This window comes from Oncorhynchus tshawytscha, linkage group LG08 (assembly GCF_018296145.1).
Source record: "Oncorhynchus tshawytscha isolate Ot180627B linkage group LG08, Otsh_v2.0, whole genome shotgun sequence".
In the NCBI taxonomy this organism is placed as follows: Eukaryota; Metazoa; Chordata; class Actinopteri; order Salmoniformes; family Salmonidae; genus Oncorhynchus; species Oncorhynchus tshawytscha.
In genome coordinates this window covers 13802116-13829268 of record NC_056436.1, presented here as the reverse complement: position 1 = coordinate 13829268, position 27153 = coordinate 13802116, and the positions used below count along the sequence as shown (strand labels likewise).

The 27153-nt window shown below is 44.4% G+C and overlaps 1 protein-coding gene across 2 annotated transcripts in view; it reads left to right on the top strand.

Annotated features, from left to right (window-relative positions):
- The window catches only part of LOC112256892 (metastasis-associated protein MTA1-like), a 79748-nt gene that overhangs the window by 44940 nt on the left and 7655 nt on the right, over positions 1–27153 (top strand). The window contains exons 7-16 of one of the 2 annotated variants that reach the window (XR_006083865.1): positions 1367–1469; positions 2307–2406; positions 6790–6978; positions 17862–17995; positions 18216–18397; positions 18727–18878; positions 19538–19727; positions 22178–22267; positions 22468–22623; positions 23116–23229. Coding sequence is in view for 1 of the 2 variants with exons in the window: in XM_042325263.1 (XP_042181197.1) it covers positions 1367–1469; positions 2307–2406; positions 6790–6978; positions 17862–17995; positions 18216–18397; positions 18727–18878; positions 19538–19727; positions 22178–22267; positions 22468–22623 (1296 nt within the window). In the remaining variant the exon portion in view is untranslated. The remainder of the gene's footprint in view (positions 1–1366; positions 1470–2306; positions 2407–6789; positions 6979–17861; positions 17996–18215; positions 18398–18726; positions 18879–19537; positions 19728–22177; positions 22268–22467; positions 22624–23115; positions 23230–27153) is intronic. The other variant, XM_042325263.1, reaches the window with a different exon arrangement.

The following is a 27153-nucleotide window of genomic DNA, read 5'->3' as shown; positions in this document are numbered from 1 at the left end:
TTTGCTGCACCGTCATAAGTTTAGTTTAAATACCCACAGGGCGGTTTAGTCAGGTTGGTGTAGTGTTGCTGACTGGGTGACTGTTAACTGGTTTATAATGGGTGACTGTTAACTGGTTTATAACGGGTGACTGTTAACTGGTTTATAAGGGGTGACTGTTAACTGGTTTATAAGGGGTGAGTGTTAACTGGTTTATAACGGGTGACTGTTAACTGGTTTATAAGGGGTGACTGTTAACTGGTTTATAAGGGGTGACTCTGTTAACTGGTTTATAAGGGGTGACTGCTAACTGGTTTATAACGGGTGACTCTGTTAACTGGTTTATAAGGGGTGACTGTTAACTGGTTTATAAGGGGTGACTGTTAACTGGTTTATAAGGGGTGACTGTTAACTGGTTTATAATGGGTGACTGTTAACTGGTTTATAAGGGGTGACTGTTAACTGGTTTATAATGGGTGACTGTTAACTGGTTTATAAGGGGTGACTGTTAACTGGTTTATAAGGGGTGACTGTTAACTGGTTTATAACGGGTGACTGTTAACTGGTTTATAAGGGGTGACTGTTAACTGGTTTATAAGGGTGACTGTTAACTGGTTTATAAGGGGTGACTGTTAACTGGTTTATAAGGGTGACTGTTAACTGGTTTATAATGGGTGACTGTTAACTGGTTTATAAGGGTGACTGTTAACTGGTTTATAATGGGTGACTGTTAACTGGTTTATAAGGGTGACTGTTAACTGGTTTATAAGGGGTGACTGTTAACTGGTTTATAAGGGTGACTGTTAACTGGTTTATAACGGGTGACTCTGTTAACTGGTTTATAAGGGGTGACTGACTCTGTTAACTGGTTTATAAGGGGTGACTGTTAACTGGTTTATAATGGGTGACTGTTAACTGGTTTATAAGGGGTGACTGTTAACTGGTTTATAAGGGGTGACTGTTAACTGGTTTGTAAGGGGTGACTGTGCTAACTGGTTTATAACGGCTGACTCTGCTAACTGGTTTATAACGGGTGACTCTGTTAACTGTTTTATAAGGGGTGACTGTTAACTGGTTTGTAAGGGGTGACTGTTAACTGGTTTATAAGGGGTGACTGTTAACTGGTTTGTAAGGGGTGACTGTTAACTGGTTTGTAACGGGTGACTCTTAACTGGTTTATAAGGGGTGACTGTTAACTGGTTTGTAAGGGGTGACTGTTAACTGGTTTGTAACGGGTGACTCTGTTAACTGGTTTATAAGGGGGACTGTTAACTGGTTTATAAGGGGTGACTGTTAACACAGTCACTGTTAGAAACCAGTTAACTGGTTTGTATGGGGTAACTGCTAACTGGTTTCTAATGCGTAATTGTGCTAACTGGAACTTCAGGTGAGGAGGATGGCAGGGACCTGGCCAAGCTGGAGGAGAAGGTGTGGGACCCCAGCAGTCCCCTCACAGAGAAACAGATCGACCAGTTCCTGGTTGTGGCTCGGTAAGTGGGTCCGGTTCGGTGGGCTATGGTGGAAGGGTTGTGGCTCTACTGTGGTGGGAGGTGCTAGTAGCTTGGTAAGACTGCTGTGAGATGGATAGGAAATGTAAAAGGCTCTGGTGGGACTAGGAGGAGATGGAGCAGGGTTTTTTGGGGTAGTCGTTGGTAAGATAGACTCTGTTGTGGTATAAGGATGGAGGGGTTAGAAGACTGGTCTGGTGGAGGGGTTAGAAGACTGGTCTGGTGGAGGGGTTAGAAGACTTGTCTGGTGGAGGGGTTAGAAGACTGGTCTGGTGGGAGGTGGAGGGGTTAGAAGACCGGTCTGGTGGGAGGTGGAGGGGTTAAAAGACCGGTCTGGTGGGAGGTGGAGAGGTTTATTGCCACCTCTTCCTCTTAGCTCTGCACTATGTTGTCATACCTCTAAATCTGGAGGGTTAACACAAACTCCTCTTGTTTATCTTTCTCTTCTCCCCCATCTCTTTCCCTCCTTGTCTCTCTCTTTCTCCCCCATCTCCTTCCCTCCTTGTCTCTCCTTCCTCTTCTCTCTCTCTCCCCCATTTCTTTCCCTCCTTGTTTCTCTTTCCCTCCTTGTCTCTCTCCCCATCTCTTTTCCTCCTTGTCTCTCTCTTTCTCCCCCATCTCCTTCCCTCCTTGTCTCTCCCTCCTCTTCTCTCTCTCTCCCCCATTTCTTTCCCTCCTTGTTTCTCTTTCCCTCCTTGTCTCTCTCCCCATCTCTTTTCCTCCTTGTCTCACACCCCATTGTCTCTCTCATCCTTCCCCCTCCCTCTCTGTCATCCCTCCCTCTCTCCCCCTTCCTTTCTCCATTCCTCTGTCTCTCAGGTCAGTGGGTACTTTTGCGCGGGCTCTAGACTGCAGTAGTTCTGTCCGGCAGCCCAGTCTTCACATGAGTGCTGCTGCTGCCTCTAGAGACATCACCCTGGTAAGACATACACACATTGCCCACTGCCCTAGGTAAGGTCAGGGTCAGGCCAGAGGTGAGTGCTCGGCAGGATTGCTATTAGCCCAGGGGTATGCTGGGAGCTTCAGTAGCGGGTGTGAGTGGGTGTGCGTGGGTGCATTCGTGCGCATGTGTGTCTGTGTGCGTGTATGGAGCATCTCTGTGTGACTAAGCGTGTGTGTTATATTGCGTGTGTGTCTGAGTATCAGTAACGAGCAGGCTTCAGCGGCCCCAGACGACCCATGTGGCCATGTTCCGGCCCAATTCTGCACCTCATACATAAAACATGGAAAACAGGCCTCCGAGCTACAGCGTACACACATCAATATACATGAAAACAACATGCTCACAACACACATCCATATACAGTACCAGTCAAAAGTTTGGACACACCTACTCATTCAAGGGGTTTTCTTTATTTAGACTATTTTCTACATTGTAGAATAGTAGTGAAGACATCAAAACTATGAAATAACACATGGAATCATGTAGTAACCAAAAAAGTGTTTAGCAAATCAAAATATATTTTAGATTATTCAAAGTAGCCACCCTTTGCCTTGATGACAGCTTTTCACACTCTTGGCATTCTCTCAACCAGCTTCATGAGGAATGCTTTTCCAACAGTCTTGAAGGAGTTCCCACATGCTGAGCACTTGTTGGCTGCTTTTCCTTTACTCTGCAGTCCAACTCATCCCAAACAATCTCAATTGGGTTGAGGTCTGGTGATTGTAGAGGCCAGGTCATCTGATATAGCACTCCATCACTCTCCTTGGTCAAATAGCCCTTACACAGCCTGGAGGTGGGTTTTGGGTCATTGTCCTGTTGAAAAACAAATGATAGTCCCACTAAGTGCAAACCAGATGGAATGGCATATCGCTGCAGGATGCTGTGGTAGCCATGCTGGTTAAGTGTGTCCTGAATTCTAAATAAATCACAGTGTCTCCTGCAAAGCACCATCACACCTCCTCCTCCATGCTTCACAGTGGGAACCACACATGCAGAGATCATCCGTTCACCTACTCTGCGTCTCACAAAGACATGGCGGTTGGAACCAAAAATCTCAAATTTGGACTCAGGGGACAGATTTCCACTGGTCTAGTGTCCATTGCTCGTGTTTTTTCCCCCGAAGCAAGTCTCTTCTTCTTATTGGTGTCCTTTAGTCCATGGCCTGATTCACACAGTCTCCTCTGAACAGTTCATGTTGAGATGTGTCTGTTACTTGATCTCTGTGAAGCATTTATTTGGGTTGCAATCTGAGGTGCAGTTAACTCTAATGAACTTATCCTCTGCAGCAGAGGTAACTCTGGGTCTTCCTTTCCTGTGGTGGTCCTCATGAGAGCTAGATTCATCATAGAGCTTGATGGTTTTTGTGACTGCACTTGAAGAAACGTTCAAAGCTCTTGAAATGTTCCAGATTGACTGACCTTCTTGCCATAATATTTTTTGTTTTTATTTTACCTTTATTTTACTAGGCAAGTCACTCCTTGTGGAGTGCAACGAGAGAGAGGCAGGTCATTATTACGTTGGACTAGTTAACTTTAAGGTTGCAAGATTGGATCCCCCGAGCTGACAAGGTGAAAATCTGTCTTTCTGCCCCTGTACGAGGCAGTTAACCCACCGTTCCTAGGCCGTCATTGAAAATAAGAATGTGTTCTTAACTGACTTGCCTAGTTAAATAAAGATTAAATAAAGGTGTACATTTATTTTTTATTTTTATCGGCGCCCAAAAATACCGATTTCCGATCGTTATGAAAACTCGGACCTAATTAATCGGCCATTAATCGGTCGACCTCTAGTCCAGAGTAGTGATGCTGGACGGGCGGGCAGGTGTGGGCAGCGATCGGTTAAAGAGCATGCATTTAGTTTTACTTGCATTTAAGAGCAGTTGGAGGCCACGGAAGGAGAGTTGTATGACGTTGAAGCTTGCCTGGAGGTTAGTTAACACAGTGTCCGAAGAAGGGCCAGATGTATCGAGAATGGTGTTGTCTGCGTAGAGGTGGATCAGAGAATCACCAGCAGCAAGAACGACATCATTCATATATACAGAGAAGAGAGTCTGCCCGAGAATTGAACCGTTTGGCACTCCCATAGAGACTGCCAGACGTCCGGACAACAGGCTCTCTGATTTGACACACTGAACTCTGTCTGAGAAGTAGATGGTGAACCAGGTGAGGCAGTCATTTGAGAAATCAAGGGTGTTGAGTCTGCCGATAAGAATGTGGTGATTGACAGAGTCGAAAGCCTTGGCCAGGTCGATGAATACGACTGCACAGTAATGTCTCTTATTGATGGCGGTTATGATATCATTTAGGACCTTGAGCGTTGCTGAGGTGCACACATGACCAGATCTGAAACCAGATTGCATAGCGGAGAAAGTACGGTGGGATTCGAAATGGTCGGTAATGAGTAGGTGTCCAAACTTTTGACTGGTACTGTACATGAAAAGTACATGCGCACAGCACACATACATATACATGAAAACAACATGCACACATACATATACATGAAAACAACATGCGCACAGCACACATACATATACATGAAAACAACATGCACACATACATATACATGAAAACAACATATACATATACATGAAAACAACATGCGCACAGCACACATACATATACATGAAAACAACATGCACACATACATATACATGAAAACAACATGCGCACAGCACACATACATATACATGAAAACAACATGCACACATACATATACATGAAAACAACATGCGCACAGCACACATACATATACATGAAAACAACATGCACACATACATATACATGAAAACAACATGCGCACAGCACACATACATATACATGAAAACAACATGCACACATACATATACATGAAAACAACATGCACACATACATATACATGAAAACAACATGCGCACAGCACACATACATATACATGAAAACAACATGCACACATACATATACATGAAAACAACATGCACACATACATATACATGAAAACAACATGCGCACAGCACACATACATATACATGAAAACAACATGCACACATACATATACATGAAAACAACATGCACACATACATATACATGAAAACAACATGCGCACAGCACACATACATATACATGAAAACAACATGCACACCGCACACATACATATACATGAAAACAACATGCACACATACATATACATGAAAACAACATGCGCACAGCACACATACATATACATGAAAACAACATGCACACATACATATACATGAAAACAACATGCACACATACATATACATGAAAACAACATGCACACATACATATACATGAAAACAACATGCGCACAGCACACATACATATACATGAAAACAACATGCACACATACATATACATGAAAACAACATGCACACAGCACACATACATATACATGAAAACAACATGCACACCGCACACATACATATACATGAAAACAACATGCACACAGCACACATACATATACATGAAAACAACATGCACACATACATATACATGAAAACAACATGCACACATACATATACATGAAAACAACATGCACACAGCACACATACATATACATGAAAACAACATGCACACATACATATACATGAAAACAACATGCACACCGCACATATACATATACATGAAAACAACATGCACACAGCACACATACATATACATGAAAACAACATGCACACATACATATACATGAAAACAACATGCGCACAGCACACATACATATACATGAAAACAACATGCACACATACATATACATGAAAACAACATGCACACAGCACACATACATATACATGAAAACAACATGCACACCGCACACATACATATACATGAAAACAACATGCACACAGCACACATACATATACATGAAAACAACATGCACACAGCACACATACATATACATGAAAACAACATGCACACATACATATACATGAAAACAACATGCACACAGCACACATACATATACATGAAAACAACATGCACACATACATATACATGAAAACAACATGCACACAGCACACAAATCAACTCTTACACTCATGAATAGAGAGACCCTCACACTGACTAAGACAAGTGACAAGATAATAGCACATCCATAATAGACTATGCAGCACCATTAACCTTGGTGGCTTTGACAGACAGAAAAATAGGGACCTTTTGCTTGGTTTGTTTGTTACAAGGGTGTGTTTTGTTGGCTGGGTATAGGTGAAATCAGGGGGCATACATGTTCATTAGGGCACACAGTAAACCCCACGGAAGTGTTTCTTATTGGACAAATACAGATGGTACCACCCTGTTTCTTCGTGTTTTCTGCCGACTGAACACAACACAATACCCCCCCCACCCCCCCCTCCCATCTTCTCCCTAGTTCCATGCCATGGACACCTTGGATAAGACGGGTTATGACATGACGCGGGCCATCGCTGCCCTGGTTCCCCAGGGAGGACCTATTCTCTGCCGGGACGAGATGGAGGAGTGGAGCGCCTCCGAGGCCAACCTGTTTGAAGAGGCCCTGGAGAAATACGGAAAAGACTTCACAGACATACAACAGGACTTTGTGAGTACAGACGGACAACGGACAGACAGACATACAACAGGACTTTGTGAGTACAGACGGACAACGGACAGACAGACATACAACAGGACTTTGTGAGTACAGACAGACAACGGACAGACAGACATACAACAGGACTTTGTGAGTACAGACAGACAACGGACAGACAGACATACAACAGGACTTTGTGAGTACAGACGGACAACGAGCAGACAGACATACAACAGGACTTTGTGAGTACAGACGGACAACGGACAGACAGACATACAACAGGACTTTGTGAGTACAGACAGACAACGGACAGACAGACATACAACAGGACTTTGTGAGTACAGACAGACAACGGACAGACAGACATACAACAGGACTTTGTGAGTACAGACGGACAACGGACAGACAGACATACAACAGGACTTTGTGAGTACAGACGGACAACGGACAGACAGACATACAACAGGACTTTGTAAGTACAGACGGACAACGGACAGACAGACATACAACAGGACTTTGTGAGTACAGACGGACAACGGACAGACAGACATACAACAGGACTTTGTGAGTACAGACGGACAACGGACAGACAGACATACAACAGGACTTTGTGAGTACAGACGGACAACGGACAGACAGACATACAACAGGACTTTGTGAGTACAGACAGACAACGGACAGACAGACATACAACAGGACTTTGTGAGTACAGACAGACAACGGGCAGACAGACATACAACAGGACTTTGTGAGTACAGACGGACAACGGGCAGACAGACATACAACAGGACTTTGTGAGTACAGACAGACAACGGGCAGACAGACATACAACAGGACTTTGTGAGTACAGACGGACAACGGGCAGACAGACATACAACAGGACTTTGTGAGTACAGACAGACAACGGGCAGACAGACATACAACAGGACTTTGTGAGTACAGACGGACAACTGACAGACAGACATACAACAGGACTTTGTGAGTACAGACGGACAACGGGCAGACAGACAGGTTTCAGACAGACAGACAGGTACGGTTCTGCTGCCTTGGCTTGGACTACCCTCCACAAGGAAACTCTGATGTGCATATCACCAAATTGTCAGGGGAATTGTTGGGCTACAGCTTGCCAGCCTGCTCCACCACTAGGGACCAATCAGATTGCATTATTTATTTCTAGAACTACTCTCACAAATGTAAAGGAAACAATGCTTAGACTGAGAGGAACTGTTAAAGGCTCATAATAATGTAACTATTGGTGAGACTCAACTCAGAGACGATCAGGCAGGCATCTATTGAGAGCAGAAAAGATAATACTGCATGTCTACTCCAGCCATAGATATAAATAGTGTATGGCTATATTTCTCTCAGCCATAGATATAAATAGTGTATGGCTATATTTCTCTCAGCCATAGATATAAATAGTGTATGGCTATATTTCTCTCAGCCATAGATATAAATAGTGTATGGCTATATTTCTCTCAGCCATAGATATAAATAGTGTATGGCTATATTTCTCTCAGCCATAGATATAAATAGTGTATGGCTATATTTCTCTCAGCCATAGATATAAATAGTGTATGGCTATATTTCTCTCAGCCATAGATATAAATAGTGTATGGCTATATTTCTCTCAGCCATAGATATAAATAGTGTATGGCTATATTTCTCTCAGCCATAGATACAGTTGAAGTCGGAAGTTTACGTACACCTTAGCCAAATACATTTAAACTCAGTTTTTCACAATTCCTGACATTTAATCCTAGTAAAAATTCCCTGTCTTAGGTCTGTTAAGATCACCACTTTATTTTAAGAATGTGAAATGTCAGAATAATAGTAGAGAATGATTTATTTCAGCTTTTATTTCTGTCACCACATTCCCAGTGGGTCAGAAGTTTACATACACTCAATTAGTATTTGGTAACATTGCCTTTAAATGGTTTAACTTGGGTCAAACAGTTGGGGTAACCTTCCATAAGCTTCTCACAATAAGTTGGGGGAATTTTGGCCCATTCCTCATGACAGAGCTGGTGTAACTGAGTCAGGTTGTAGGACTCCTTGCTTGCACACGCTTTTTCAGTTCTGCCCACACATTTCCGACAGGATTGAGGTCAGGGCATTGTGATGGCCACTCCAATACCTTGACTTTGTTGTCCTTAAGCCATTTTGCCACTCACTTTGAAAGTATGTTTGGGGTTATTGTCCATTTGGAAGACCCATTTGTGACCAAGCTTTAACTTCCTGACTGATGTCTTGAGATGTTGCTTCAATATATCCACATAATTGTTCTTCCCTCATGATGCCATCTATTTTGTGAAGTGCACCAGTCCCTCCTGCAGCAAAGCACCCCCACAACATGATGCTGCCACCCCCGTGCTTCACAGTTGGGATGGTGTTTTTCAGCTTGCAAGCATCCCCCTTTTTCCTCCAAACATAACAATGGTCATTATGGCCAAACAGTTCTAAAAGTACGATCTTTGTCCACATGTGCAGTTGCAAACCGTAGTCTGGCTTTTTTATGGCGGTTTTGGAGCAGTGGCTTCTTTCTTACTGAGCGGCCTTTCAGGTTATGTCGATATAGGACACATTTTACTGTGGATACAGATACTTTTGCACCTGTTTCCTCCAGCATCTTCACAAGGTCTTTTGCTGCTGTTCTGGGATTTGCACTTTTCGCACCAAAGTACATCCATCTCTAGGAGACAGAATGCGTCTCCTTCCTGAGCAGTATGACGGCTGTGTGGTCCCATGGTGTTTATACTTGCGTACTATTGTTTGTACAGATGAACGTGGTACCTTCAGGCGTTTGGAAATTGCTCCCAAGGATGAACCAGACTTGTGGAGGTCTACAAAAAAAAAAAAGATTTTCTTTTGATTTTCCAATGATTTCAAGCTAAGAGGCACTGAGGCACCTTGAAATACATCCACAGGTACACATCCAATTGACTCAAACAATGTCAGTTAGCCTATCAGAAGCATTATAAGTGAAATAATCTGTCTGTCAACGGTTGTTGGAAAAATTACTTGTGTTACGCACAAAGTAGATGTCCTAACCGACTTGCCAAAACTATAGTTTGTTAACAAGAAATTTGTGGAGTGGTTGAAAAACGAGTTTTAAAGACTCCAACCTAAGTGTATGTAGACTTTAACTGTACAGTCGTGGCCAAAGGTTTTGAGAATGACACAAATATTAATTTTCACAAAGTTTGCTGCTTCAGTGTCTTTAGATATTTTTGTCAGATACTATGGAATACTGAAGTATAATTACAAGCATTTCATAAGTGTCAAAGGCTTTTATTGACAATTACATGAAGTTGATGCAAAGAGTCAATATTTGCAGTGCTGACCCTTCTTTTTCAAGACCTCTGCAATCCGCCCTGGCATGCGGTCAATTAACTTCTGGGCCACATCCTGACTGATGGCAGCCCATTCTTGCATAATCAATGCTTGGAGTTTGTCAGAATGTGTGGGTTTTTGTTTGTCCACCTGCCTCTTGAGGATTGACCACAAGTTCTCAATGGGATTAAGGTCTGGGGTGTTTCTGGCCATGGACCCAAAATATATATGTTTTGTTCCCCGAGGCACTTAGTTATGACTTTTGCCTTATGGCAAGATGCTCCATCATGCTGGAAAAGGCATTGTTTGTCAGCAAACTGTTCCTGGATAGTTGGGAGAAGTTGCTCTCGGAGGATGTGTTGGTACCATTCTTTATTCATGGCTGTGTTCTTAGACAAAATTGTGAGTGAGCCCACTCCCTTGGCTGAGATGCAACCCCACACGTGAATGGTCTCAGGATGCTTTACTGTTGGCATGACACAGGACTGATGGTCGTGCTTTTTTCCGGTTGCCCCAAACAATCGGAAATGGGATTCATCAGAGAAAATTACTTTACTCTAGTCCTCAGCAGTCCAATCCCTGTACCGTTTGCAGAATATCAGTTTGTCCCCGATGTTTTTCCTGGAGAGAAGTGGCTTCTTTGCTGCCCTTCTTGACATCAGGCCATCCCCCAAAAGTCTTCGCCTCACTGTGCGTGCAAATGCACCTACACCTGCTTGCTGCCATTCCTGAGCAAGCTCTGTACTTGTGGTGCCCCGATCCCGCAGCTGAATCAACTTTAGGAGACGGTCCTGGCGCTTGACTTTCTTGGGCGCCCTGAAGCCTTCTTCACAACAATGGAACTGCTCTCCTTGTAGTTCTTGATGATCTGATAAATGGTTGATTTCTGTGCAATCTTACTGGCAGCAATATCCTTGCCTGTGAAGCCCTTTTTGTGCAAAGCAATGATGATGGCACATGTTTCCTTGCAGGTAACTATGGGAGACAGAGGAAGAACAATGATTCCAAGCACCACCCTCCTTTTGAAGCTTCCAGTCTGTTATTCGAACTCAATCAGCATGACAGAGTGATCTCCAGCCTTGTCCTCGTCAACACTCACACCTGTGTTAACGAGAGAATCACTGACATGATGTCAGCTGGTCTTTTTGTGGCAGGGCTGAAATGCAGTGGACATGTTTTTTGGGGATTCAGTTCATTTGCATGGCAAAGAGGGACTTTGCAATTAATTGCAATTCATCCGATCACTCTTCATAACATTCTGGAGTATATGCAAATTGCCATCATACAAACTGAGGGAGCAGACTTTGTGAAAATGGATATTTGTGTCATTCTCAAAAATTTTGGCCACGACTGTAGAAACTGTATGGCTATATCTCTCTCTCAGCCATATAAATATATACTGTATGGTGATATTTCTCTCAACAATAGGTATAGATAGTTTGTGTATATCTCTCTCAGCCGTAGATATAGATAGTGTATGGCTATATCTCTCTCAGCCATATAGATAGATACGGTATGGCTATATAGTGCATTCAGAAAGTATTCAAACTGCTTGACTTTTTCTACATTTTGTTACGTTACAGCCTTATTCTAAAATGGATTAAAACGTCTTATGGCTGCAATCCCGTTAACAGGATCGATATGACAACAGCCAGTGAAAGTGCAGGGCGCCAAATTCAAAACAACAGAAATCTCATAATTAAAATTCCTCAAACATACATGTATCATATACCGTTTTAAAGGTAATCTTGTTGTTAATCCCACCACAGTGTCCGATTTCAAATAGGCTTTACAGCGAAAACACCACAAACTTTTATGTTAGGTGACCACCAACTCACAGAAAAACACAGCCATTTTTCCAGTCAAAGAGAGGAGTCACAAAAAGCACAAATAGAGATAAAATGAATCACTAACCTTTGGTGATCTTCATCAGATGACACTCATAGGACTTCATGTTACACAATACATGTATGTTTTGTTTGATAAAGTTCATATTTATATAAAAAAATCTGAGTTTACATTGGCGTGTTACGTTCACTAGTTCCAAAAACATCCAGTGATTTTGCATAGCCACATCAATTCAACAGAAATACTCATCATAAATGTAGATGAAAATACACATGGAATTATAGATACACCTCTCCTTAATGCAACCGCTGTGTCAGATTTCAAAAAAACTTTACGGAAAAAGCAAACCGTGCAATAATCTGAGATGGCGCTCAGAAAAAGAAATATCCGCCATGTTGGATTCAACAGAAATCAAAAATAACATAAATATTCTCATACCTTTAATGATCTTCATCAGATTGCACTCCCAGGAATCCTAGTTCCACAATAAATGCTTGATTTGTTCGATAATGTCCATTATTTATTTCCAAGTAGCTACTTTTGTTAGGACTTAGGTATACAAATCTAAACGCTCATGCAGGTCCAGCATAACGTCGGACAAAAACTTCAAAAAGTTATATTACAGGTCTTAGAAACATTTCAATCTAAGTATAGAATCAATTTTTAGGATGTTTTTATCATAAATCTTCAATAACATTCCAACCAGAGAATTCCTTTGTCTGTGGAGAAGCCATGGAACACAGGTCGCTATCATGTGAATTGCGTGTGACCAGACACCTGGCTCATTCAGCTCCCATTCAGCCCCACAACACAGTAGAAGCCTCATTCAAGTTTCTAAAGACGGTTGACATCTAGTGGAAGCACTAGGAAGTGCAACTTCATCCATATTCCACTGTGAATTCAATAGGGGCTGGGTTGAAAATCGACCAACCTCAGATTTCTCACTTCCTGTTTGGAATTCTTCTCAGGTTTTTGCCTGACATATGAGTTCTGTTATACTCACAGACATCATTCAAACAGTTTTAGAAACTTCATAGTGCTTTCTATCCAATACTAATAATACTATGCATATATTAGCAACTGGGACTGAGGAGCAGGCCGTTTACTCTGGGCACCTCTGCGTACCTTTCATCCAAGCTACTCAATACTGCCCCTACAGCCATAAGAAGTTACATTTTAAAAATACTCATCAATCTACACACAATATGCCATAATGACAAGGCAAAAACAGGTTTTTAGAAATATTTGCAAATGTATTAAAAATTAAAAACAGAAATACCTTATTTACATAAGTATTCCGACCCTTTGCTATGAGACTCAAAATTAAGCTCAGGTGCATCCTGTTTCCATTGATCATCCTTGATGTTTCTACAACTTGATTGGAGTCCATCTGTGGTAAATTCAATTGATTGGACATGATTTGGAAAGGCACACACCTGTCTAGATAAGGTTCCACAGTTGACAGTGCATGTCAGAGCAAAAACCAAGAAGGAATTGTCCGTAGAGCTCCGAGACATGATTGTGTCGAGGCACAGATCTGGGGAAGGGTACCAAAACATTTTTGCAGCATTGAAGGTCCCCAAGAACACAGTGTCCTCCATCATTCTGAAATGGAAGAAGTTTGGAACCACTAAGACTCTTTCTAGAGCTGGCTGCCCGGCCAAGCTGAGCAATTGGGGGAGAAGGTCCTTAGTCAGGGAGGTGAGGTGAGCAAGAACCCAATGATCACTCTGATAGAGCTCCAGAGTTCCTCTGTGGAGATGGGAGAACCTTTCAGAAGGACAACCATCTCTGCAGCAATCCATCAATCAGGCCTTTATGGTAAAGAGGCCAGACGAAAGCCACTCCTCAGTAAAAGGCACATGACAGCCCACTTGGAGATTGCAAAAAGGCACCTAAAGGACTCATACCACGAGAAACAAGATTCTCTGGTCTGATGAAACCAAGATTGAAGTCTTTTGCCTGATGCCAAGCGTCACGTCTGGAGGAAATGTGGTACCATCCCTACGGTGAAGCATGGTGGTGGCAGAATCATGCTGTGGGGATGTTTTTCAGTGGCAGGGACTGGCAGACTTGTCAGGATCGAAAGATGAACTGAGAAAAGTACAGCGAGATCCTTGATGAAAACCTTCTTCAGAGTGCTCAGGAACTCAGACTAGGGCGAAGGTTCACCTTCCAAAAGGACAGCAACACTAATCACACAGCCAAGACAATGCAGGAGTGGCTTCAGGACAAGTCTCAATGTCCTTAAGTGGCCCAGAAAGAGCCCGGACTTGAACCCGGTCAAACATCTCTGGAGAGATCTGAAATAGCTGTGCAGCGACACTCCCTATCCAACCTGACAGAGCTTGAGAGGATCTGCAGAGAAGAATGGGAGAAACTCCCCAAATACTGGTGTGCCAAGCTTATAGCGTCATACCGAAGAAGACTTGAATGAGTAAGTGTCCACACTTTTGACTGGTACTGTACACTCTGAATGAGCTAAAATTATAAATCTCATATTGCTCTTTCACAGTCAGCTGTACTGTACAGTAGGCTAATAGTAAGCCTACTATTGAAACAGATAAATGAGGCTGTCAACTGAGTCAGAAATTCAGAAGTTTCTGTTTAAATTTTTTTTCCAGGTTTTTGCTCGCATTCACACTTTAAAAAAATAGTAAAAACACAAAATGTAAGTCCATAACAATGCTAAACCACTTTAGGTGACCACTTTTGAGGTCTGGGAAGATTTTTGAGAGTAGTTGCCCTTTAAATCAAGTCCACAGGCACCTAGCACTGTTTGATTGGTGGTGTTTCTGTAGCACATGAGATGGAGTTTGTAAAACAAATGGGCACTGGATTGATACAAGTAATCTTGATATGGTTCTGCCAGAATTGTTTACTCCATGTGTAACTCTGTGTTGTCTGTTCACACTGCTATGCTTTATCTTGGCCAGGTCGCAGTTGCAAATGAGAACTTGTTCTCAACTAGCCTACCTGGTTAAATAAAGGTGAAATTAAAAATAAATAAATAAAAAGAAGACCGGTAGATCTATCGTTAGTATCGCTATATTTTTCCTGTTCCTTAATTGTTTGAAACCTGGACGTTTTACCTTGCTTCAATGCAATCTGATCTGTTCCATCAGCCTTGTTAACCTCAACTACACTACTTTGATACGCATCATGGGGATTAAAAAGTGAGTATACACAATGCCCACTGAAAAATAAGGGGTATACGGCGTATACCCTCCACCACTGAATATATCTCTCTCAGCCATAGAGATAGATACTGTAAGGCCATATCTCTCTCAGCCATAGAGATATATACTGTAAGTTGTTCATCTCTTCAGCCATAGAGATAGATAGCCTTGTTAACCCATATCTCTCTCAGCCATCAGAGATATATACTGAGTATACACAATCTCTCTGAGCCATAGAGATAGATACTGTCCAAGGCCATATCTCTCTCAGCCATAGAGATATATACTGTAAGGCTATATCTCTCTCAGCCATAGAGATAGATACTGTAAGGCCATATCTCTCTCAGCCATAGAGATATATACTGTAAGGCTATATCTCTCTCAGCCATAGAGATAGATACTGTAAGGCCATATCTCTCTCAGCTATAGAGATAGATACTGTAAGGCCATATTTCTCTCAGCCATAGAGATATATACTGTAAGGCTATATCTCTCTCAGCCATAGAGATTGATACTGTATGGTCATATCTCTCTCAGCCATTGAGATAGATACTGTATGGTCATATCTCTCTTAGCCATAGAGATAGATACTGTATGGTCATATCTCTCTCAGCCATAGAGATAGATATTGTGTGGTCATATCTCTCCAGGCTTAGAGATAGATACTGTATGGTTATATCTCTCAGCCATAGAGATGCACTATATATACAAATGTATGTGGACACCCATTAAAATTAGTGGATTCGGCTATTTCAGACACAGCCGTTGCTAGCAGGTGTATAAAATCAAGCACACAGCCATGCAATCTCCATAGAAAAACATTGGCAGTATAATGGCCTTACAGAAGATCTCAGTGACTTTCAACGTGGCACCGTCATAGGGTGCCACATTTTCAAGTCAGTTCGGAAAATTTCAGCGCCGCTTGAGCTGCCCCGGTCAACTGTAAGTGCTGTTATTGTGAAGTGAAAACGTCTAGGATCAACAACGGCTCAGTTGCGAAGTGGTAGGCCACACAAGCTCACAGAATGGGGCCACCGAGTTCTGAAGTGCGTAGTGTGTAAAAAACATGATCTCCTTTATTGCAACACTCACTGCCGAGTTCCTCTGGAAGCAACGTCAGCATAAGAACTGTTCGTCGGGAGCTTCATGGAATGGGTTTCCATGGCTGAGCAGCCGCACACAAGCCTAAGATGACCATGAGCAATGCCAAGCGTCGTCTGGAGTGGTGTAAGGCTCGCTGCTATTGGACTCTGGAACAGTTGAAACGCGTTCTCTGGAGTGATGAATCGCGCTTCACCATTTTGCAGTCCGACGGACCAATCTGGGTTTGGCGAATGCCAGGAGAACGCTACCTGCCCAAATGCATAGTGCCAACTGTGAAGTTTGGTGGAGGAATAATAGTCTGCTTTTTTTCATGGCTCGGACTAGGCCCCTTCTTTTCAGTGAAGGGAAATCTTAACGCTACAGCATACAATGACATTCTAGACAATTCTGTGCTTCGAACTTTGTGGCAAAAGTTTGGGAAGGCCCTTTCCTGTTTCAGCATGACAATGCCCCTGTGCACAAAGCGAGATCCACACAGAAATGTTTGGTCGAGATCAGTGTGGAAGAACTTTCTTCAACCCCATCGAACACCTTTGGGATGAATTGGAGCGCCGACTGTGAGCCAGACCTAATCGCCCAACATCAGTGCCCGACCGCACTAATGCTCTTGTGGCTGATGGAAGCAAGTCCCTGCAGCAATGTTCCAACATCTAGTGGAAAGCCTTCCCAGAAGAGTGGAGGCTGTTATTGAATCGAAGGGGGAGCAACTTCATATTAATGCCCATGATTTAGGATTACATTTTTTATTTAAATAGGCAAATCAGTTAGGAACAAATTCTTATTTACAATGATGGCCTACCCTGGCCAAATCCGGACAACGCTGGGCCAATTGTGCGCCGCTCTATGGGATTCCCAATCACGGCCGGATGTGATGCAGCCCTGATTCGAAAACCAGGGATTGCAGTGATGCCTATTGCACTGAGATGCAGTGCCTTAGACCGCTGCGCCACTCAGGAATGAGATGTTTGACGAGCAGGTGTCCACATACTTTTGGTCATGTAGTGTATCTCTCTCAGCCATAGAGATAGATACAACTGGCTGAGCAATATATAGCCATACACTATCTATGCTGCTGTTACCCTGAGGGGAAGGAATAAATTAGGGTTCTGCTGTCGTTACACTGTGTCTCACTCTGCCACCTGGTGGTCAGTTACAGTCAGTGTAGTTCTCTGTTCTACCCAAGCCCACAGTCACAGCAAACCACGTGCTGCCATTAGTGGTGGGGCCTGTCAGCTCTGGTATTCTGACAATTCAGTTACCTCTTTGAAACTTTTTAAAGAGAGCGGTCTTAATTCAACTGTAAAATATCACTTTACAAAGATTGTATTGAATAGAAAAAATGTAGAGAAAATACAAAAGGTGGTGCCTTTTTAAAGCATGATGACAAAGATGTTATGCTGAGAATGTTGTCTCTCTTGTTTTCCCCTGCAGCTGCCCTGGAAGTCCCTGACCAGTATCATAGAGTATTACTACATGTGGAAGACCACAGACAGATACGTACAGCAGAAACGGTTAAAAGCAGCAGAGGCAGAGAGCAAGTTGAAGCAAGTCTACATCCCCAACTAGTGAGTATCTACAGACTGAGACAGCAGGTCCTAATGAGCTCCTCCCAAACCCCCAACGTTAACTCTTATGAAGTCTGCAGGTCGGAAGGCTCTGTATGGGCATAAGCCATGTAGAGGTGGAGCTTCTACCTTATTGCTTATACTTTACAGGGAGCAAAATGGGACTGGCTGCAGTATGTTGCATTTCTGAGACTCTGATCCTCTGCCCACTTCCTCATAGCAACAAACCCAACCCCAACCAGCTGAGTGCTAACAGTGTGAAGCCTGGCATTGTGGGAGGCCTAGTGAACGGCTCTGGGGCTGCAGCTGGAGCCACAGTCGGAGTTGGGGGTGTCCCGGGGGTGCTACCAGTGCCCCCAGGACAGACCCCAGGACTGGGCCGTGCTTGTGAGAGCTGCTACAGTGAGTACCACTCCCTTCCACCCACACTCAGTGTTTTGGCTTCATTTAGACCGCATGGAAATGAGTGATTCATTCCATACTGTAGTAAGGCTCCAAGCCATTGCCTCTATGGCTCTCCTTTAACAATGGAGTGAGTTAGAGAGAGTGCGTGAGAGCGAGTGAGTGAGCTCAGTGTAATCTAGTCAGAGCTATTTTAGTGTTAATTAATTCAGTCTTAAATGATTAAAGAATGTCACTAACTCTGTGTGTGTGTGCACGTGTCTCTGCGTATGTGTCTGTCTGTGTGTGTGTCCGTCCCCATGTGTCTCTGTCTCTCTGTGTGTGTGTAGCCATCAGCTCGTATCAGTGGTACTCGTGGGGTCCCCCCAACATGCAGTGTCGTCTGTGTGCCTCCTGCTGGACCTACTGGAAGAAGTATGGAGGACTGAAGATGCCAACAAGACTGGAAGGAGAGAGGCCTGGACCCAACCGCAACAACATGGTAAACAACATGAAACAACACAAACTGAGATCATGATTAGGATGAGAAGGTTTTCCCAAGTAATGTAAACTGAGCAGGAGAAACTCCTGGCCCTCCTTAATGTCAACCTACAACTCTTTGTCTTGGACTCCTCTTGTCTGATTGTCCATTCTCTAACTCTCTCTTCTTCCTCCTCCCCTCCCTCTCACTCTGTCTCTCTGGCTTCTCTCTCCCACCCCCTCCCCTCCCTCTCACTCTGTCTCTCTGGCTTCTCTCTCCCACCCCCTCCCCTCCCTCTCACTCTGTCTCTCTGGCTTCTCTCTCCCACCCCCTCCCCTCCCTCTCACTCTGTCTCTTTGGCTTCTCTCTCCCACCCCCTCCCTCCCTCACTCCCTCTCTGGCTCTGTCTCTCTGGCTTCTCTCTCCCCCCCCTCCCTCCCTCTCACTCTGTCTCTCTGGCTTCTCTCTCCCACCCCCTCCCCTCCCTCTCACTCTGTCTCTCTGGCTTCTCTCTCCCACCCCCTCCCCCTCCCTCTCACTCTGTCTCTCTGGCTTCTCTCTCCCACCCCCTCCCCTCCCTTCTCTCACTCTGTCTCTCTGGCTTCTCTCTCCCCACCCCCTCCCCTCCCTCTCACTCTGTCTCTCTGGCTTCTCTCTCCCACCCCCCTCCTCCTATCCAGTCTCCCCACGGGGTTCCAATGCGTCACAGCGGGAGCCCCAAGTTTGCTGTAAAGACAAAACAGGCCTTCTACCTGATGACCACTCAGGTGACGCGCGCCGCCCGACGCGTCTGTCAGGACATCATCAGACCACGCTTCCTCGCCAGGCACCCCTACCTCCCCCTCAACACAGCCCAAATCAAACAGGAATGTGAGTAACATACTACACCTCTACCTCCACCCCTATCCTCCCCTCCTATCCTCCACTCCTATCCTCCGCTCCTCCACTCCTATCCTCCGCTCCTCCACTCCTATCCTCTGCTCCTCCACCCCTATCCTCTGCTCTCCACTCCTATCCTCCACTCCTATCCTCCACTCCTATCCTCCACCCCTATCCTCTGCTCCTCCACCCCTATCCTCCACTCCTATCCTCCACTCCTATCCTCCGCTCCTCCATCCTATCCTCCACTCCTATCCTCCGCTCCTCCACTCCTATCCTCCACTCCTATCCTCCGCTCCTCCACCCTATCCTCCGCTCCTCCACCCCTATCCTCCACTCCTATCCTCCGCTCCTCCACTCCTATCCTCCACTCCTATCCTCCGCTCCTCCACTCCTATCCTCCGCTCCTCCACCCCTATCCTCCACTCCTATCCTCTGCTCCTCCATTCCTATCCTCTGCTCCTCCACTCCTATCCTCCGCTCTTATCCTCCATTCCTATCCTCCCCTCCTATCCTCCACTCCCACTCCTATCCTCCGCTCCTCCACCCCTATCCTCTGCTCCTCCACTCCTATCCTTCACACCTATCCTCCGCTCCTCCACCCCTATACTCCACTCTATCCTCCGCTCCTCCACCCCTATCCTCCACTCCTATCCTCCGCTCCTCCACCCCTATCCTCCACTCCTATCCTCCACCCCTATCCTCCACTCCTATCCTCCGCTCCTCCACTCCTATCCTCTGCTCCTCTACCCATATCCTCCACTCCTCCACTCCTATCCTCCACTCCTCCACTCCTATCCTCCACCCCATCCTCTGCTCCTCCACCCCTATCCTCCACTCCTATCCTCCACCCCATCCTCTGCTCCTCCACCCCTATCCTCCACTCCTATCCTCCACTCCTATCCTCCACTCCTATCCTCCACTCCTCCACCCCTATCTTCTGCTCCTCCACCCCTATCCCTCACTCCTATCCTCCGCTCCTATCCTCCACTCCTATCCTCCACCCCTATCCTCTGCTCCTCCACCCCTATCCTCCACTCCTATCCTCCACTCCTATCCTCCACTCCTATCCTCCGCTCCTCCACTCCTATCCTCTGCTCCTCTACCCATATCCTCCACTCCTATCCTCCACTCCTATCCTCCACTCCTCCACTCCTATCCTCCACCCCATCCTCTGCTCCTCCACCCCTATCCTCCACTCCTATCCTCCACTCCTATCCTCCTCCTCCACTCCTATCCTCCACTCCTATCCTCCACTCCTCCACCCCTATCTTCTGCTCCTCACCCCTATCCTCCACTCCTATCCTCCGCTCCTATCCTCCACTCCTATCCTCCACCCCTATCCTCTGCTCCTCCGCTCCTATCCTCCACCCCTATCCTCTGCTCCTCCACCCCTATCCTCCACTCCTATCCTCCACTCCTATCCTCCGCTCCTATCCTCCAATCCTATCCTCCGCTCCTCCACTCCTATCCTCCGCTCCTATTCTCCATTCCTATCCTCCACTCCTATCCTCCAATCCTATCCTCCGCTCCTCCACTCCTATCCTCCGCTCCTCCACTCCTATCCTCCGCTCCTCCACCCCTATCCTCCACTCCTATCCTCCACTCCTATCCTCCGCTCCTCCACTCCTATCCTCCGCTCCTCCACCCCTATCCTCCACTCCTATCCTCCGCTCCTCCACTCCTATCCTCCGCTCGTCCACCCTTATCCTCCACTCCTATCCTCCACTCCTATCCTCCGCTCCTCCACTCCTATCCTCCGCTCCTCCACCCCTATCCTCCGCTCCTCCACCCCTATCCTCCACTCCTATCCCCCACTCCTATCCTCCGCTCCTCCACTCCTATCCTCTGCTCCTCCACTCCTATCCTCCGCTCCTCCACCCCTATCGTCCACTCCTATCCTCTGCTCCTCCACTCCTATCCTCCGCTCCTCCACCCCTATCCTCCACTCCTATCCTCCGCTCCTCCACCCCTATCCTCCACTCCTATCCTCCGCTCCTCCACCCCTATCCTCCACTCCTATCCTCTGCTCCTCCACCCCTATCCTCTGCTCCTCTACCCATATCCTCCACTCCTCCACTCCTATCCTCCACTCCTCCACTCCTATCCTCCACAGCTATCCTCCGCTCCTCCACCCATATCCTCCACCCCTATCCTCCACCCCTATTGTCGAATCCTCCACCCCTGTCCTCCACAAAAAAACCTTCCCTCTCCACTCCTACCTCCCCCTCAACACAGGTCAAATCAAGGCCTATTGAGAGTACTGAGTAGACCTGTGTCCTGTTCATTAAAGCACCACACAAAGGAGACTGAGTAAAACAGGGAGAGACTGTAATTGTCCAATAAGAAATGCCATTTTCCTTTTCTGTTGTATTTTTTTTTTTTTTTAAGGTCTTATGTAACAGCTACACATACTAACCCTGTGCTGTGGTGTTTTCCAGGTGCGCTGCGGTTGCCAGACGAGCCCAAAAAGCCATTGCCACTGAAGCCGGTTGACAGGAAGCCTCTGGAGTCAGTGGTCCGATATCTTGGTGGGAATCTCATTCTCACCCATCTATAGAGAAGTCTTTAATTTTCAGTCTGCTAAATGGCATATATTAAATATAATAGTCTGTTTTAGCCAGTGTTGATTTGAAATTCATAACTTTGCTGATTAAACTCAAACATCCCTCTCTCCTTCCTCTTTCTCCCTCCCTTCCTCTCTCTCTCCCCTCCTTCTCTCCATGTCCAGAGGCCCACCCGTGCCCACCCAAACCTGACCTCCCGCGCGGCCAGACCGTAACCACGGGCAGCCTGACACCCATCAAGTCGACACCTAACATCCTCAACAACGGATCACCTACCATCCTGGGAAAACGCACCTACGAGCAGCACAACGGCATGGACGGTGAGAGACCGAGGAGAGGGTCAGAGGTAGAGAGGGGCTGGAGGAGGATGACGTAGATGGAAGACAGTGTGGTCATGGCTAAGGCTGTTGCGATGACCAAATTACCGCCACACCGGCGGTCACGAGTCATGAAGGCAGTCAAATTCCACATGACCGTTTAATCACGGTAATTAGGCTTCTCCAAGCTCTGATGCTGCTGCTGGTCATTAGTAGCCTACCAAAGTTGATAACTGTCTGGTACTCAGCACTCTATTGTCCCTCTAATCATTCTGACATCAATGCAAAAGTTTTCGAAAATCTAATCAAACACTTCATGAGAGCCCATGAGCTCATGTTGCGCCACATTTCTATAGGCTATACAATTGTGGCAGAACACAGAGTGATGGCCTCTATTAAAAAGAGGAGGGTCCTATCAGCTTTCTATAGGTTAGGCCTACTATATTTATTTCTCAACGTTCCTGATGTTAAGCACATTGCTTCTCTTTACAACAGGAGTATAGCCTACCTGGCTGGCATGAAAATAAACCACGGGGAAAACATCTTCCATTGGCTATTTATGTGCATAGATGACATGTATTTTTCCCCGCTGCCCCTGTTTCGATACAGGTACGTGATTATGGTCAATTCTAAATCATAACAAATGTCACACATATATTATTTAGTATATGTAAAGACAAGATTAAATCAAGACTAGTGTGATGGGTGACAATATTATCCTATCACTTGTGAATGATGCCCAGCATAAGAAACAATACCTTTTTTTGTGTGACTTTTTCTAATCATAGTCTCACACCTCATGTAGCGTAACCCATAGGCCTATATGTTTTAAAAAGGTTTGTGTCACAACTGAAGTGCCAAATAACTTCTTAAAATGAAGCACATTAATCCTCTTCACAAGGGGTGTAGAGCCTAACTGGCATACTGTATGCTGCGTGAGAGTTTTAAGTTTGGGGAAGATCATTTTCACCATAAAATGCACCTTAATAATAAAGAATTACATGGATAATTGCAGGTGCGGTCACTTTTGATAATGGTGTTTTCGAGCTAATGGAACATTTGTACATGTGTGCATTGCTGCGCTTATAATGTGAAGAAATAGCCTAATAGTTGATCAACATTTTAAGCTAATGGTTCTGATCTGTTTGCGTCAGCCACATTGCATAAAAAAGTTTTTGTTGATGCTAGTGGTTGTAGTAATTTGGGATCTATCGCATCCCACAACTGTCCCAGACTGTTTGGAATATTTATTTCAATTCAATTAAAATTTAAGGGGCTTTATTAAATTGCGTTATTTCTCGCATAGCATAGGTCAAATTCTGTACTATGGTGATAGTAGATTGACATAGGCTAGTTATTTTCCTGTTCGTTAGGCCTACTCATCTTGTTGGCTGACGAAAAGTACATGTGGACAGCTCATCCAATATCTTCAATATGCACCTCGGAATTGGATAAGGACATGCACAGTTGCGTCTCCGATGTGTCTGTCTTGTAGCCTGTGAGAAAGATCTGATCACGTGACGAAGAGCCATGAGAGACGCTTCGGATTGCGCATCACACTCAGGGAGAAGGGCACACCGCTGCCCCCCGGTCCGCAAAAGGCATGGATTTTTTAGGGTGCATTACTGCCACAAAGGGGATGCCGCCGGGAAATTCAAGGCATTATCAAGTGCTTGTCAAATTATGCCTTTCAAGCAACTTCTTTCAAATCATCATTAGTCTCATCATGCAGTCTTACACTGTATTAAAAATCAAAACATATGTGACCCGATTCAGGAAACTAGGCATTTGTCGCAAGTCACGACTTAACAGGAGAGCCGTTTGAATGTGAAAAATATTTTTTTATCAAAATGCGTTTTTTGTTTGTTGCAGAAATGCCATCTTGAACATGTGAACTTTCATGTGCCTTGATAACAAGCTGGAATGTCATCTGTAAATATGAATACAATTGTTAAATTACGAGCCTTGTTGATTAAGCCACAGAAAAAGTCAGCAACCTTCCCACTAGCTATGATTGGCTGAGATAATGAGTGGGCTGGACATCCCAAAAGCGGAGTTCAGATTGGTCTGCCATAGAAGCTGGTCAGTCTGTGTTGGTAATCCTGTCGAACACAGCTTTTAAAAAAATGTATTGTATAATGGAGCTGCATAAGTGTGGCTGTCCACTTTCTGGAGGATCAAGTTTTGAAATAAGTGGAATTAGAATATGATAGCTACAGAGATGGAGGAAACACCTGTCTCTGGATTTCATCTTCAAACCGTGGCATGGCATTCCTGACAGGGAGACCCGTCCATGCACAATGATGTATACAGGTAAGATAGTCTAGCGTTAGCTAGCTAATGTTACCTTTTCAGATATTACACGTTTTGTAATTTTGACAGAAAGTTGTTTCAAGCTAACATTAGCTGGCTGGCTCCCGAGCTGATGTTATTATTTGTTTCCCAGAGCCATTTGCTGTTCTAGTTAGAGCCTAATGTTAGCTAGCTAACATTGAACATGGTTGGTTAGATCCCAGCACTGTGGCATTGTTGGCACTGTTCATTGGTGTCTGACTAGCTAACGTTAGCTGGCTGGCTCGTTAGCTAACGTTATGTGACGTGTGTGAACTTACACTTTGTTTACCTAGCTAGCAAGCTATATGTCTTAAACTAAAGTGTACTGTTAGCTAGCTAGCTAACATCAGCTGGCAGGCTCCCTAGCTGACATTATTATTAGTTTCCCAGAGCCGTATGCTGTTCTAGTTAGAGACTAATGTTAGCTAGCTAACATTGAACATGGTTGGTTAGCTCCCAGAACTGTGGCGTTGTTGGCACTGTTTATTGTTTAACTAGCTAACGTTGGCTGGCTGGCTCGTTAGCTAACGTTAAGTGACGTGTGTACAACACCCGTTGAATATTGGTGTCAGTAAACTTCTGCAAAAAAGCGTAATGAAATTGTTAACAGCAGAGCTGGTTAGGCTGTTTTCATGTTATCCAGAGGTAAACAAATCATTGGCCAGAGCGTCAAGTGTGCACTTAGAGAGCGAAACGAGATGGGTGGGGCTAAAGGTTAGGGTGAGGGTGTGAACGATGCTGAATGGGTGTAGATGGCTCTTTAGCAGAACATTCAAAGGCGATTTTCTCAAAAGTGAGTTTACAAGTTGATCAACTTTCAAATCAGAATTACTTTCCCATTGTTCTTCAAATACAGTGTATTATATACCATTTTGTAGCTCTGAGTCTCTACTTTTATATAATGTAAAAACACAATTTCAAATTTTGCTACATAAGACCGAATCCAGGTGGTGAGTTACATATAGCTCAACGTTTGTAGAACAATTAAAGTTACATTAATAACTCTAAATTAAGCATATAGGAGTACTTATTAGAGGTCGACCGATTAATCGGTATGGATGATTAATTAGGGCCGGTTTCAAGTTTTAATAACAATCGGAAATCTGTATTTTTGGACACCGATTTGGCCGATTTAAAAAAAAAAACACCTTTATTTAACTAGGCAAGTCAGTTAAGAACACATTCTTATTTTCAATGACGGCCAAGGAACGGTGGGTTAATGACCTAAGGTTTGTATTTCTGTGTTTTATTATGTTATTATTAAGTCTATGATTTGATAGAGCAGTCTGACTGAGCGATGGTAGGCACCAGCAGGCTCGTAAACATTAATTCAAACAGCACTTTCATGCGTTTTGCCAGCAGCTCTTCGCAATGCTTCAAGCATTGTGCTGTTTATGACTTCAAGCCTATCAACTCCCGAGATTAGGCTGGTGTAACCGATGTGAAATGGCTGGCTAGTTAGCGTGGTGCGCGCTAATAGCGTTTCAAACGTCACTCGCTCTGAGACTTGGAGTAGTTGTTCCCCTTGCTCTGCATGGGTAACGCTGCTTCGAGGGTGGCTGTTGTCGTTGTGTTCCTGGTTCGAGCCCAGGTAGGAGTGAGGAGAGGGACGGAAGCTATACTGTTACACTGGCAATACTAAAGTGCCTATAAGAACATAGTCAAAGGTATATGAAATACAAATCGTATAGAGAGAAATAGTCCTATAATTCCTATAATAACTACAACCTAAAACTTCTTACCTGGGAATATTGAAGACTCGTTAAAAGGAACCACCAGCTTTCATATGTTCTCATGTTCTGAGCAAGGAACTTAAACGTTAGCTTTCGTACATGGCACATATTGCACTTTTACGTTCTTCTTCAACACTTTGTTTTTGCATTATTTAAACCAAATTGAACATGTTTCAGTATTTAATTGAGGCTAAATTGATTTTATTGATGTATTATATTAAGTTAAAATAAGTGTTCATTCAGTATTGTTGTAATTGTCATTATTACAACAACAAAAGAATTGTCCGATTAATCGGTATCAGCTTTTTTTTGGTCCTCCAATAATCGGTATCGGCGTGGAAAAATCATAATCGGTCGACCTCTAGTACTTATTTCTTTGTTAACCGCTCAACACAGAATAGCCGCATGTGCGTACTCCCTCAGATCGTTTGTAGAAAATATTTACATTTATTCAGCTTTGTTCAAT